A 16626-nucleotide genomic window follows, 5' to 3' on the forward strand; every position below is an offset into this window, starting at 1 on the left:
CCTCAGAAATAAAAGACTGAACATACCTCAATGCTGCTTGTAGCATGACACCGTTCTCCACACTGAAGATTTCTCTTGCAGTACCTTCAGAAGTTCTGTGGGAACCAAAATCAATCTTAGTTACGTCTGCTAAGATCATCAACCTCAGGGCAGAAAAATTTCTTCATTCCATTTCTGCCTGAGGAAAATAGTACTCACCGGTACCATTTTAAAATAAAAAACTTCTTGATTGAAGAATCTAAAACTAACACCTCACTTTACCTCTTCCTATTACTAACACAGGCAAAGAGAATGACTGGAGGTAGAGGGAAGGGAGGAGCTATATATACAGCTCTGCTGTGGTGCTCTTTGCCACTTCCTGTTAGCAGGAGGATAAATCCCACAAGTAAGGATGAAATCCGTGGACTCGTCATATCTAACTTTTACAACCATTTGTCTTATGACTGAAGTAGTTTAGTGTAAATACTGTAAATTTAGTGAGAAACCCAAAGTTTGCGAAAAAGTTAACCTTTTTATATGATCATATTTGCCAGCCAAATAGTGGCATGGAATATACCAAAAAAGGCCTAGATCAAAAAAAAAAAAAAAAGATATATATACATATATATACACACACACACAATTTATGTGTAATTTATTTCATGATGGTGAGCGTTCACAATCAATAACGCATGGGATTCAACTCCTGGCCACTAGGAGGAGGCAAAGAATCCAAAAAACTTGAATTCCATGCGTCGTAGACTCTCACCACATTATGAAAGAAATTTTGTTAAATGTAATTTTAGAAAAAAAATGTTTTTGACCCTTTTAAGTAAAAGGTAGCCCCCCCCCCCCCCATTAGTCCAGGCTGTTGTGAGCACACAAATTACACGCTAAATGTGAGATGGTATTGGGGGGGCACCAAAAAAACTTCTCATTTGAAGTATTGAAAACTATAACCAGGAATCAGAAGGGTTTGACCACACATAGACATAATTCCTTTCAAGACAGCAGTAAGTCAGTACCTTTCTAGGATCTCATATTCAGTATCAGCCTTGTAGAGAGCAGACAGTCTGGCTTCCATAAGTATATAAATATTACCATTGGATTTATCTAGGACACAAAAAAACAATTAGTGGGACACTGACAGTGATGTTTAGAGCCATACAACTAGGTGAGTCTTCAGCATTTTTGGGTGTACTCTGATCATTACTCACCTCGAAGCCGGACGTAGATCAGCTCTGGGTTGACGCACAGTGCAAGGTTGCTGGGGAGAGTCCAAGGTGTGGTTGTCCAGGCAACCAGCGACACACTTGGGTCTTCCAGCAAAGGAAAGGTGACTATGACAGAGGGATCTTGGACATCCTGAAAGAGAAGGATAAAGAGATGTGGTGTGAAGGGAAGAGAAACAAATCTGTTCTCCTACAGCCCCCTGACCAATGATTTATATCCAGGCTGTTTGCTATATAAAAAAACATTATTGATCATTTAACAGTACCAGAACTTACCTTATAATTCTGGTTAGCTTCAAAGTTGGACAGAGGAGTGTTGCAGGCGGTGGAAAATGGCATGACCTTAACACCACGGTATACCAGCCCTTTATCATACAGCTGCTTAAATACCCACCTGCAATAAGGGAAAATGTCAAATGATTCAATTTACAGAAAGAAAATGTGCATTCTATGTTACACTACACAAACGTCATCTTGGTTTGACTGGATACTTTAAAACACACAATAACAATAATTCAAGATTAAAACATAACATGCTACTCTTCCTATGGCCCAACATAAAGTCTTGCTATAGCCGATACTAGTGCCCCCTGCATTACCTATTATTAATCAACATGAGTCCTCCCTGTTACACCATTTAATACCTCGGTCCTCAAACTGCTCTACATGACCTCTCCTTATAGCCCCTCCTACTGCTCTGTGTGACCCCTCCATATAACCCATCCTACTGCTCTACAGTACCCCTCTGTATAGCCCCTCCAATTGCTCTAAAGGACCCCTCCCTATGGCACCTCCTACTGCTGTTAAGTAACCCCTCCCTATGGCCCCTCCAAATGCTTAACAGGGCCCATAACTATAGCTCCTCCTACTGCTCTACAGTACCACTCTGTATAGCCCCTACTACAGCTCTAAAGGACCCTTCCCTATGGCACCTCCTACTGCTCTACATGGCCCATCCTTATAGCTCCTCCTACTGCTCTACAGAAACCATCTCTATAGCTCCTCCTACTGCTACTCTACAGAAACCATCTCTATAGCTCCTCCTACTGCGCTACTGGGCCACTCACAAAAGCTCCTCTTACTACTGTATAGGACACCTCCCTATAGCTCCCCCTACTGTTCTACATGTGCAGGACCCCTCCCTATAGCATTTCCTTCTGCTGTACAGTACAACTCAATATAGCTCCTCCTACTGCTCTACAGGACCCCTCCCTATAGCATTTCTTTCTGTTCTACAAGACCCATCCCTATAGCCCCTCAATATAGCTCCTGCTGCTCTAAAGGACCCCTCAATATAGCTCCTCCCAATGCTCTACAGGACCCCTCAATACAGCTTCTCTTACTGCTCTACAGGACACCTCAATATAGCTCCTCCTATTGTTCCATTAGGACTCCTTAATATAGCTCCTCCTACTGCTTTTAAAGACCCCTCACTATAGCTCCACCTACAGCTCCATTGGACCGCTTATTATAGCTCCTTTTATTCTATAAAAAAAACCCTCAGCAAAGGATCTCCTAAAAGAGGGGTTCAGAAATCTATATAAAATTTATGAGCCAGCCAGAACAATGAAAAATCCACACTACCTGGCTTCTGGGATTTGTCAAACTCTGGTTTATACTTAGTTAACCTAGAAACCCTACCTATAAGACCCTCTCGTGGTCTGTAAACCATCCCTATAAGATCTTCTTGTGCTCCATAAACCCTTCCTATTAGACCCTCTCGTGCTCTGTAAACCCTCCCTATAAGATCTTTTTGCTCTCCATAAACCCTTCCTATTAGACCCTCTCGTGTTCTGTAAACCCTCCCTATAAGACTCTCTCGCAGTAGCATTAGTTAAGGGCATGATACTTGGAGGTATGTCTTGTTCCAACTCCTACTAGACCGAATATATCTGGACATTTACTGGGCACAATAAGAACTTTTGGCGGAGCAGTGATTTCCATCATACTATTACGATCAATATTCAGTTTACTGGATTTTTTGGACTTTATAAATTTCTCACATCAGAGACTTTTAACACATATTGTCTTATTGTTTTTATACCACCGGTGGTTACTTTGTATATGGTTCATGCTTGATTTGGAGTAAATCTATTATGTATATTTTTTTTATGGGTCATTTGATACTAGCTTTTTAGCAAATGTAACCGGTTTTTATTTGTCTATTTTATCTTAAATTGTTTACAGAGGGCTTTTTTTATTTTGTGTTACTTGCAGGTATCAACTTTAGTTTGCAGCAGCATCTGTTTTGTAGCTCTGTTTTATAGGAAACCCGGAAACCCTCCCTATAAGACCATCTCGTGCTCCGTAACCCTACCCTATTAGACCCTCTCGTGCTCCGTAAACCCTCCCTATAAGACATTCTTGTGCTCCGTAAACCCTATCCTATTAGACCCTCTCATGCTCCGTAAACCCTCCCTATAAAAGACGTTCTTGTGCTCTATAAACCCTCTCTATAAGACCCTCTCGTGCTCCGTAAACCCTCCCTATAAGACCCTCTCGTGCTCCGTAAACCCTCTCTATAAGACATTCTTGTGCTCCGTAAACCCTCCCCTATTAGACCCTCTCGTGCTCCGTAAACCCTCCCTATAAGACATTCTTGTGGTCTATAAAACCTCCCCTATTAGACCCTCTTGTGCTCCATAAACCCTCCCTATAAGACATTCTTGTGCTCCGTAACCCTACCCTATTAGAACCTCTCGTGCCCCGTAAACCCTCACTATAAGACATTCTTGTGCGCTATAAACCCTCCCTATAATACTCTCTCTTGCTTCATAAACTCTTCCCCAGATCTGTAATAAGGAAAGCCAAAACTCAGGTAGACAAAATTGATAGACATGAGCTATTAGCTACCAAATTGACTAATACTAACAAAAGAGGACAGATACATTTTATAACAAATCACAGTAATCAGTATAGGAAAGTATGTGATATAATTAGGAAAAACTTAGAGATTTTAAGGGCAGATGAAAAGTTAAAACCAATTATAGAGAAAGGATGCAATTTCTCATATACTAGGAGTTTGACTATAGGGAATATACCGTACTATCACCAACTAAAATATCCAATACAACACAAAGGAGCTCATGGTTAATCCATAAGGGCACCTTTAGATGTAATAGCCCATTGTGTAAAGCATGTGATACAATTAAAGTGTCTAGATTCTTCGAGTCTTATATTACAGGAGAGAGATATGAGACATCACAATGTATAAATTGTTCTATGGGTATAATATATCTGATCTCGTGCACAGTGTGTAAACGTCAATACGTGGGGCTCACCACCAGAGAGGTGAGATCACGTATCAGGGAACATCTAGGCAACATTAGAAGGGGAGAAGAATGCTCAGCATTAGCCTACCACTTTATACATATGCACAATAAAAATATTACCACCTTAGAATGGCAGGCAATAGAATTGGTTAAACAGCCACAAAGAGGAGGCAATAGAGAAAAACTTCTCTATAAGAGAGAAGCCTATTGGATATTTAAATTAGGCACTAGAATACCAGGAGGATTCAACTCAAAATGGGATTTGATCAATCATTGGGAAAAATGAACAACCAACAAAATAATAAATAACAACAAACAAAACAAGAATAAAAACTAACTAAATAAATAAACATATATAGTTAAATAATCTCTCTTTGAGTTAACTAGTTCATCAATATACATTCTGATTAAGACAGAGGGAGAAGGGGCCCTTGAGGATTAACACATAGAGATAATAAATGTAGTTTAAAATGTCACCGAATTACAAGGTTATAATACACCTAAAGAATAGTTACTCTAAAATTGACTGGTTTTTTCATTACTCTATTGTAATACAATATTGATGGCAAAATATTTAAACAGAAAGCCACTGCCATCTATTCAATTATGCATATCTTTGAATGAAAGACGATGAACAAATCAAATATGAGCCTTAGTGATTTGTAGGTTTGAAATACAAGTGACTAACAATAGAATATGACTGTTCAAAAAACAACTAAAAAACAACATAATGGCTATAGGAAATCTTTTAATTATGTATATAAATTAACTGTATTAGTTAGAAAGTATTATGTTGAGTTTGTTTCTTATTAAGTGTAACTCCCAATTAGCAGAAGCTAATAACTTTCATATATATATATATATATATATATATATATATATATATATATATATATATATATATATATACTGAGAAGCAGATATCGTACTATTATGAGATGAATAGGGACAAGCAATCAGTATAAATATATAAATAAAAGTATGAATATTAAATAGACATAGATCGTAAGACAAGAGTGGGAGCAAGTTCCAAATAAATAAATAAATAAATATTCACGGTGGTAACACAATAAACTGTTAACCAGCCCTTGATTGGCTTAGAAGAGGACATGTTATAGGCAAAGCCCAAACTAGTAGCCAATGATATTAGCAAAAGCAAAATAGAAACCAACCAATAGGAAACATTGGGTGTGTAGCAAACGGCCAATCATAGAGATAGCAGTAAAATTTAAGTCAGACAGGCACCTAACACAATATCTATGACTACGGTAACCACCGAAACGCGTCAGATGTGAGGGGGTACCTGTCTATCTGTTTTTTACCTTTGCCTGTAGGTGCTACGACATGGTCGTTACTACTTGTGCTGTTTTAGCCCTTTTGCTTTCAATAGAAAGCGAAACTGTTAAAGAGGAGCCGGTCTGGACATTTCTTTTTCCCTTGATATCCAATTGACCGATCCACAGGGCTCTCTTACAGAAGTTGTTTAAAGACTCTGAGAACGCTACCGGAATTCTGAACCGGAAACAGATCTACATCACTCCCGGAGCAGCTGCGGTGAAGAAGGGAGCGGCGTAACTGACAGAGCTGCATCTCGTGTAAGTCCGCTTTGAATATTTTGAATATTTTCAATATTTCTATATCTACATTTATATTGAGAGTGTTGTACCAGAATTCTTACATTCAGTATTTGGTAGCGTACACAGCGTGGGGTTGTATCCGAGTGTCTTAGTACTATTTGTCCAGTGCTGGTGCTATGGTGGAGTTTGAAGTTCATAAACTCTTCCTATTAGACCCTCTTGTGCTCCGTAAACCCTCCCTATAAGACCCTCTTGTGCTCCGTAAACCCTCCCTATAAGACCCTCTTGTGCTCCGTAAACCCTCCCTATAAGACCCTCTAGTGCTCCGTAAACCCTCCCTATAAGACATTCTTGTGCTCAATAAACCCTCCCTATAATACTCTCTTTTGCGTCATTAACTCTTCCTATTAGACCCTCTTGTACTCCGTAAACCCTCCCTATAAGATCCTCTCGTGCTCTTTAAACCCTACCTATAAGACCCTCTCGTGCCCCGTAAACCCTCCCTATCAGAACCTCTCATGCTCCGTAAACCCTCCCTATAAGACCCTCTTGTGCTCCGTAAACCCTCCCTATAAGAACCTCTTGTGCTCCGTAAACCCTCCCCCTATAAGACCCTCTTGTGCTCCGTAAACCCTCCCTATAAATTCCAGACAAGTGCCCGCTGACTACCTAGGGCATCTCTTCAACAGAGAATACCATGAGAACAAAGCACATTTGTTAACAGATGTAAACATTGGATCCTGAACTTTTATAGCACTACATAGTAATCATACCAGTGCAGAGATGCTGTTAAACCCCTCAAGGGCTTCAAACATAGCTTTAAAAGGGACAGTAAATACCAAATAATTACAAGACATTTCTGTTGTGTTTCTATAGAATAACACATCAGCCATGTCTTAAGGTTTTTAAAACAAATTGACACTTTTAGTGCCATCATTTTTCTACAGCCACCATTTGCCTCACTTGGAAAAGCCAATCCAGGCTTTATTCAACAGACAAAGCAAACCATGGTGATGTTAGCATAAAATAAATTATCTTGCGGTTGTCATCTCATAAAGCCAATTAGGGACATATATGAAGCAGTGTTAGCCTTGGGAAGTCAGCAGGTGCATTTCACGTTCTAAGAGTTAGAAATTGCTCAAATTTTAGAATTAAATTATACACGAAAAGGGGACAATATATCATGAAAGTATAATGCATGTAGAAGAATTTGGGCAGACACTCAGGAATCAATTCAAATCAAATTTTCACTGAAGGCAGCAGTACACAAAGAGCTGAAAGTATAATGCAGATAGATATATATATATATATATATATATATATATATATATATATATATATACACATATACATACACATACATACATACATACACAGCATAAAGAAAACTTGCACTCGCTGGATTTTTTCAAAACAGATTTTACTGTGACCGTGTGACATTTATAACAAACAAATAATAAACCCCACCCTCTAATTAGACAAAAAAAAAAACGCCAAATCAGCAGTTGTCAAGGTGACCACTGAGTCATAATGACAATAATAATACAGCGATTTACAGAAACTGTCTGAGTATCAATCTTATTCAGTGTTAGTGACTCGAAAGTTAAGAGGGAAGCAAGAGAGCATGGAATACATACAGCAAGGAATATATCAGACCACAATAAAAATTACCAAAAATAGTGCAATGGAGATCAATCATGGAAAAACGAGAAGCCAAATGTCATAACAATATATGTTGTGTTAAGCAAAATAGGGCAACATACCACTTACATATGTTGGGATCCCCTGCAAACAGAATAGCAGCCATCGGAGCGATTCCACTCCGTACACGATACAGGAAGTAACGTTCTGTGGTGCGATACGTCACAGAGTAAGCAACAGCCAATCACCCTGCGGCTGTCACGCTGTCATAAGGGAATCACCAGGATATGTCAGCACTACATCGCTAAGCAGCGCAATCCCTTTCATCTCTAAGAATAACAAAATACAATTAACGTATATGAAATACTATCATGGAGTGAAAAATAAATGTTTTAACAATTTCTACACTACTAATATATTACTGTCAGACTATGTACCATTGGCGGAACACAAGCTATTGGAAGCACAAAGCACACATACCAGCCAATCACCATCTGGCATCAGTGTTGGCATAGAAACCAATAAACTTGTGGCCAAAACACGGGTAGATTACAACTAGCATACATGCATAATGCGCTTGGGAGGCTAATATCACACTCTGTCCCAAAGTATTGAGCAGGAACAGAAATTACGAATGTGACACTAAGGGGCTATCATTTAGTGAGGGTCAAATATGGCTAGGTGGCATCCAACGTAAATATACTAGACAAACCCTAACTTTAAGTATCAGATTGACAATATCACAATGTACAGGGAGTGCAGAATTATTAGGCAAGTTGTATTTTTGAGGATTAATTTTATTATTGAACAACAACCATGTTCTCAATGAACCCAAAAAACTCAATATCAAAGCTGAATAGTTTTGGAAGTAGTTTTTAGTTTGTTTTTAGTTTTAGCTATTTTAGGGGGATATCTGTGTGTGCAGGTGACTATTACTGTGCATAATTATTAGGCAACTTAACAAAAAACAAATATATACCCATTTGAATTATTTATTTTTACCAGTGAAACCAATATAACATCTCAACATTAACAAATATACATTTCTGACATTCAAAAACAAAACAAAAACAAATCAGTGACCAATATAGCCACCTTTCTTTGCAAGGACACTCAAAAGCCTGCCATCCATGGATTCTGTCAGTGTTTTGATCTGTTCACCATCAACATTGCGTGCAGCAGCAACCACAGCCTCCCAGACACTGTTCAGAGAGGTGTACTGTTTTCCCTCCTTGTAAATCTCACATTTGATGATGGACCACAGGTTCTCAATGGGGTTCAGATCAGGTGAACAAGGAGGCCATGTCATTAGATTTTCTTCTTTTATACCCTTTCTTGCCAGCCACGCTGTGGAGTACTTGGACGCGTGTGATGGAGCATTGTCCTGAATTAAAATCATGTTTTTCTTGAAGGATGCAGACTTCTTCCTGTACCACTGCTTGAAGAAGGTGTCTTCCAGAAACTGGCAGCAGGACTGGGAGTTGAGCTTGACTCCATCCTCAACCTGAAAAGGCCCCACAAGCTCATCTTTGATGATACCAGCCCAAACCAGTACTCCACCTCCACCTTGCTGGCGTCTGAGTCGGACTGGAGCTCTCTGCCCTTTACCAATCCAGCCACGGGCCCATGCATCGGGCCCATCCATCTGGCCCATCAAGACTCACTCTCATTTCATCAGTCCATAAAACCTTAGAAAAATCAGTCTTGAGATATTTCTTGACCCAGTCTTGACATTTCAGCTTGTGTGTCTTGTTCAGTGGTGATAGTCTTTCAGCCTTTCTTACCTTGGCCATGTCTCTGAGTATTGCACACCTTACGCTTTTGGGCACTCCAGTGATGTTGCAGCTCTGAAATATGGCCAAACTGGTGGCAAGTGGCATCTTGGCAGCTGCACGCTTGACTTTTCTCAGTTCATGGGCAGTTATTTTGCGCCTTGGTTTTTCCACACGTTTCTTGCGACCCTGTTGACTATTTTGAATGAAATGCTTGATTGTTAGATGATCACGCTTCAGAAGCTTTGCAATTTTGAGTGCTGCATCCCTCTGCAAGATATCTCACTATTTTTGACTTTTCTGAGCCTGTCAAGTCCTTCTTTTGACCCATTTTGCCAAAGGAAAGGAAGTTGCCTAATAATTATGCACACCTGATATAGGGTGTTGATGTCATTAGACCACACCCCTTCTCATTACAGAGATGCACATCACCTAATATGCTTAATTGGTAGTAGGCTTTCCAGCCTATACAGCTTGGAGTAAGACAACATGCATAAAGAGGATGATGTGGTCAAAATACCCATTTGCCTAATAATTCTGCACTCCCTGTATGATGCAACTGCAACTTTTAAGCTCCAGATTTTAAGCTCAAAATAGCGAATTCTAGCCAAAGCTATAATTATATTAGTACCCAACCAATTGGGTTATATTGTCATCAAAAGCCACCTCTTATATACTAGATGAACCTGAAACCTAAATTCAAGGTGTATAAACCGGCCATAAAGGATATAGAAAGAATTACCACCAATAATCCAAAATATAAATAGGGGACCAGGGTAGAAACTAACAGAATGGCCTGTGGACTATCAGCCCAATATTTAGGCCCTTTATAGATCTCCATAAGAGACAGTCTGCAAATAAATGTGACCCTGGACTCTCATGCGTAACACCAGAGCCATAGGAGATGGACTCTTCAGGATAGTTCATAGAAAACAGTGCCAGTCAAACGTGGTCAATGAGGGTGAAGAGAAGATCGTGGACCCCATGGCCTTTCTCCAGAAAATGTCTGGCCACTGGTTGATCACTGGATCCTTTCTTTAAAACATTCCTGATCGCCAACCTATGATTGGCGAGGCGTGTCCTTGCATCATTGATAGTCTTCCCCACATAGAAGCTACCACAGCTGCAGTTCAGCAAGTAGACAACAAATGTAGTGGTACAGGTAATAAAATGCCTAATCCGATACCTCTTTTGTTGGTGTGGGTGTCCAAATGAGGATCCTTGGATCATCGCACTGCAGGTAGTGCAGCCAGTGCATCTAAAACATCCATATTTCTTCCTTTGTTGTAACCAGGTATCCTGTTGGTAGCAGTGGACAGGGTCAGTTATCATTAATGAGTAATTTAAATTTCTATCCCGTTTAAAACCCCCTCTTGGGGTATACCAATTCTTGAAAGGTAATGAAGGATCGCTCTGCACTATATGCCAGTGCTCTCTGAGTGTCTGGCCCAATGTTCTTGTAGTTGGACTGTAGGTTGTGGTAAAGGTCATACGTGCTTCTTCCTCTTTTTTCTCGTTACTAAGTAGTCCATAGTCAGACTCTGCCAAAGATCTACTAATCTTTGTTCCATATCTGAGAGTTGTCTATTCCTCACTTCGGCTTCACTGTTGTTGCGAATAACCCAGCACATCTGTGCTTTGGGGATGGCTTTCAATAGAGCAGGAGGATGACTGCTGGTAGCGTGGATTAATGAGTTCCTGTCTGTGGGTTTTCTGTAGAGTGATGTCCCCAGTCGATCATTATCCAATTTAGAGATCCTAAGATAAAGGAATTCGATTGATGTTGTACTATGACATTTTAAACTTCACTGGGTTCTCCAAGGAGTTCAGATGCGAGAACCAATCCTCAAGAAGTGTTGATGACCCCCTCCAAATAATGAGGAGGTCATCAATGTAGCATCTGTAGTAGAGTACCTCAGGCTTATTGTAAATCTGCATAATGGTGGTTTCATAGTGTTCCATGTAAAGGTTGGCCAGTGAAGGAGCCATGTTTGATCCCATGGCCGTGCCAGAGATCTGCTGGTAAAATTTTCCTTCAAAACGGAAGTAGTTCAGCCGAAGACTAAGGTCCAGTAATTGTATCAGGTAGTCTCTTGGAGGTCCAATATATGGATATCTATCTAGAGCCTCAGTTACGCAGATTTTCCCTGCTTCATGCGGAATGATCGGATAGAGGCTATTCACATCAGCAGTCACCAGGATATACGATTCTTCAATGACAACTGTTTTCAAGTCTTCAATTAGATGTGATGAGTCTCTCAAATACGATCTCATGTTTCTCACCAGCGGCTGTAGATAGTGGTCTACATATATGGCTAATCTTCAAGTAAGTGAGTTTCTGGCAGAGACCATCGGTCTGCCAGGGGGCATTTTGGGGTCTTTATGGATCTTTGACAGTGTGTACAGAATTGGACACGCTGGATATTCAATCCTCAGGAATTTAGAAATCTCTATATCAATCCAAGCTTCATCAATACCCTTCTGGATCAACTGGTCAATGATGGACTGGAATCCACTCCTAGGGTATTTGCTTAAAGGTTGGTAGGTGTGGACATCACTTAGTTGTTGTTTGATCTCATTGCTGTAGTCACTATAGTTAAGGACTACCACGGCACCTCCTTTGTCCGCCACCCTTATTACGATATCTGGATCCTTTGAGAGTGACAAGATGGCCTTCGTCTCTGGTTCCGATAGATTTTTCCTAAACATATTTGTTTGTTGTCCACTTATATCCTCCGAAATCAACCTCAAAGGTTTTTATGCTTGGATTATTACTTTAAGGATCAAAAGCACTCTGGATCTTAAAAGGGTGGATTTTATCAGTATTGGGGCCATCTTTAAAAAATTCTTTAAGCCGCAATGACCTCTGAAACTTTTGACAGTCAATGAAGACCTTAAATTCATCACCTCTGCGAGATGGAACAAAGCTTAGACCTCTATTCAACACCTTCAATTCGGATGTGGATAGGACCCGATTGCTGATGTTGACCACCAGGTCCTCTGTACTCCCAGGGCTTGGTGTTACCTGGGTGGAAGAGGTGGTTTTCTCTCTCCAGCCTCCCCTGCGAATACGAGGCCTCCTCTTCATCTCTGGCCGGCTCTGGTGGTGACCCTCTGAAAAACCTGATGCCCAGAGGATTGACTTCCAGTGTGGCCACTTGCCCCTTGTTGCGTGTCTGTATCATATCTGGAGCTAGTATCAACCGTCTGCAGTGTTTGCTTAGTATATCTGTCTCCTTCTCTGCATATGGGGTCTCCTATTGTCACCCCCACTGAGCCATCGATACACAAATTTCTCCTTGTGATCGTCACACACAGTCTGTAGTTTTCCATTTTTAAATTGAACAAGAGTATCTTTATATTCTTTAATCTGTGTGGCAAGTTTGTCCAACCAGGACTCTGAGGTGTCCTCAACCATAATTGCCTTTTTAAATTCTCACATTCTTGGATCTCAATTTTAATTTTGTCGAGTAGATTTCTAATCTCTTCAGTGACCAACAGGATCAGATCAAGCGAGCACTTGTTTAAGATTGTGCACCAGCGCTTACAGAACTCGGGGTTGTTACGTCCAATAGTTGGAAGGTTTTGGATCCTAAAGCCCCTGGGGATAAGCTTCCTCCTATAACATTCTGATAAATAGACCCCATGTAGTCTTAGGTCTACCTCTTTCTTCTTCAGTTTTAGAAGAGCCAAGTACACAGCCTGTGCATTATCGCTTCCTGTAATATCTTCTGGGTTAAACAGTATCCTAGCTGCATCAACCTCTGTGAATGTAAGGGTCTGTACATCCTCCATGTCTGTATCTATGATTCCCAAATAGTGGTGCACAAATAGTGCTAGTGCAATGTGGTGCACAAGTGATAGGTAGTCCAATCAGGAAGAGGTCTTTCTCCTTGTGGGTGCAACAACAGTATTATTAAAACGTAGTAAACAAAAGAAACACAAAAAGTGAGAGTTGCACACTAATAAGTAATTAACTAGAGAACAGGTGCTTCCTAGAAAAATACATATGAAAACAACATAGAAAAGGAAGTGGGGATTTCACAATAAGAAATTCCCAAAAGTCTAGGTAAATCCAGCACAACTGTAAAATTGAATAAAAGCGCTACAAAAAGCTTGTATGTCAAAAACAATATAAATATTTATTAAACAAATGCACAATACACACATTCACATTCATACAGTGGATCCCACACAAAGCAGTATTATAAAGTACTGGCCAAAAAGTTATTATCTGGTGCACCAGGGGAAATAGACCAAAACCAGTCCGTTTAAAACTTGCAGGTATTTGTAATCCAATAAGTGCAGCGTTAATGCAAGAAATGGATGCAGTTATACAGTCCCCGGTGTATAAAGACCAGTTACTTCAGACTTGAACCCCCAGAGTTACTGAGTCGGTTGGTGCTTAAAAGGCATAGCATAGGAGGAGCAATAGAAACACGCGTCTTTATTCACAGGTGCTGAATTCTTTTAAGACAGTAATATTCGGTGTACAGATGCGTATAACATATTCTACCTGTATTTGTTCACGCGGTCGCTCCTCCTAGCTGCCTTGTTCATGGAGTGTCCAGACATCAGGGGTAAGTCACGATGAGCAGGGGATCTGCTGTAAGGGCTGCCAAGCACGACGAGTCCAAACGCTTGTTTCGCTCCTTCAGTCAGTGCAGCATGGAGCTTCTTCCAGGTGCTAACGACACCTAGATTACCAGCCTTTTTATTGGATACCGGTTTCCAGAATCTTTTCAATTTGATGAAATTTATGTCAATCACAATTAGCCGCTGTTGCAATGTCTTTGCAATTGTTACTTTTAAATACAGCTAAATTCAGGGCTTCTCAAGTAACCAAGGTGAGGTATTCAATAACAGAAGTTGATTATATACAATTAAATGATTCAGATACTCACTCACACACACATCCGCAACAAATCATATATACAAAATATGCTAAAAACAGTTTTATTTCAATACACCATTGTGCAATATTTAAAAGACAATACTTAATTATAATGTTATGTGTGTCAAATTATTCTAACAGCAAATATGTGCATTTTAGCTCATCATAGTAGTATATATTTACAATTTTGATTTATTTTGTTACTTTTGAGATCCCATTGTCCATACATATATGGAAATAAATGGAGATGTGCAGACAAAGTAAGGTATAAGGAATTAGCCTAAAAACGAAGCAAATTCCAATTTTTCATTTAAGCCATTGGGAGATGGGGTGTTTAGTTTGTACATCCATCTTGTTTCTTTTTGTAAAAGAATTTTATCAATGTCCCCCCCGCGCATGCTCAGTTTGACTGATTCTATTCCAATGAAGTGGAGTTCATCAATTTTTGATTTGTGAAATTGAGCAAAATGTCTCGCCACTGGGCTGTCAATATTGAAGTCCTTTATATCGTCTCTATGTTCTGTAATGCGGGAGCGTAATTCTCTAAAAGTTTTACCCACATAAAAGCATTTACACGAGCAATAGAGAAGATATATGACTCCTTTTATGGAACAATTAATGAAAGAATTAATTTTATATGTGACACCTGTATTCGTGCTAAAAGTCTTAGTTTTCTGCACGAATTGACAGCAGACACAGTGATTACAGGGGGAACTGCCGACTATTTTTTGGGCATTGCGTTCTAACCAGTTAGATGTAGGCACTTTGTTAAATTCGCTCTTAACAAGGAGATCTTTCAAATTGTTAGGTCTCTTTCATTAATTGTTCCACAAAAGGAGTCATATATCTTCTCTATTGCTCGTGTAAATGCTTTTATGTGGGTAAAACTTTTAGAGAATTACGCTCCCGCATTACAGAACATAGAGACGATATAAAGGACTTCAATATTGACAGCCCAGTGGCGAGACATTTTGCTCAATTTCACAAATCAAAAATTGATGAACTCCACTTCATTGGAATAGAATCAGTCAAACTGAGCATGCGCGGGGGGGACATTGATAAAATTCTTTTACAAAAAGAAACAAGATGGATGTACAAACTAAACACCCCATCTCCCAATGGCTTAAATGAAAAATTGGAATTGGCTTCCTTTTTAGGCTAATTCCTTATACCTTACTTTGTCTGCACATCTCCATTTATTTCCATATATGTATGGACAATGGGATCTCAAAAGTAACAAAATAAATCAAAATTGTAAATATATACTACTATGATGAGCTAAAATGCACATATTTGACACACATAACATTATAATTAAGTATTGTCTTTTAAATATTGCACAATGGTGTATTGAAATAAAACTGTTTTTAGCATATTTTGTATATATGATTTGTTGCGGATGTGTGTGTGAGTGAGTATCTGAATCATTTAATTGTATATAATCAACTTCTGCTATTGAATACCTCACCTTGGTTACTTGAGAAGCCCTGAATTTAGCTGTATTTAAAAGTAACAATTGCAAAGACATTGCAACAGCGGCTAATTGTGATTGACATAAATTTCATCAAATTGAAAAGATTCTGGAAACCGGTATCCAATAAAAAGGCTGGTAATCTAGGTGTCGTTAGCACCTGGAAGAAGCTCCATGCTGCACTGACTGAAGGAGCGAAACAAGCGTTTGGACTCGTCGTGCTTGGCAGCCCTTACAGCAGATCCCCTGCTCATCGTGACTTACCCCTGATGTCTGGACACTCCATGAACAAGGCAGCTAGGAGGAGCGACCGCGTGAACAAATACAGGTAGAATATGTTATACGCATCTGTACACCGAATATTACTGTCTTAAAAGAATTCAGCACCTGTGAATAAAGACGCGTGTTTCTATTGCTCCTCCTATGTTATGCCTTTTAAGCACCAACCGACTCAGTAACTCTGGGGGTTCAAGTCTGAAGTAACTGGTCTTTATACACCGGGGACTGTATAACTGCATCCATTTCTTGCATTAACGCTGCACTTATTGGATTACAAATACCTGCAAGTTTTAAACGGACTGGTTTTGGTCTATTTCCCCTGGTGCACCAGATAATAACTTTTTGGCCAGTACTTGATAATACTGCTTTGTGTGGGATCCACTGTATGAATGTGAATGTGTGTATTGTGCATTTGTTTAATAAATATTTATATTGTTTTTGACATACAAGCTTTTTGTAGCGCTTTTATTCAATTTTACAGTTGTGCTGGATTTACCTAGACTTTTGGG

At 39.6% G+C, this 16626-nt stretch overlaps 1 protein-coding gene across 1 annotated transcript in view; it reads right to left on the reverse strand.

Moving 5' to 3' along the window:
• The window catches only part of IARS1 (isoleucyl-tRNA synthetase 1), a 299311-nt gene that overhangs the window by 242087 nt on the left and 40598 nt on the right, over positions 1 to 16626 (reverse strand). The window contains exons 6-8 of the mRNA XM_053721177.1: positions 1488 to 1605; positions 1197 to 1344; positions 1005 to 1092 (exon numbers count right to left, since the gene is read on the reverse strand). Coding sequence (XP_053577152.1) covers positions 1005 to 1092; positions 1197 to 1344; positions 1488 to 1605 — 354 coding nt within the window. The remainder of the gene's footprint in view (positions 1 to 1004; positions 1093 to 1196; positions 1345 to 1487; positions 1606 to 16626) is intronic.

The sequence above is a fragment of the Bombina bombina genome, chromosome 7 (genome assembly GCF_027579735.1).
Source record: "Bombina bombina isolate aBomBom1 chromosome 7, aBomBom1.pri, whole genome shotgun sequence".
NCBI lineage: Eukaryota > Metazoa > Chordata > Amphibia > Anura > Bombinatoridae > Bombina > Bombina bombina.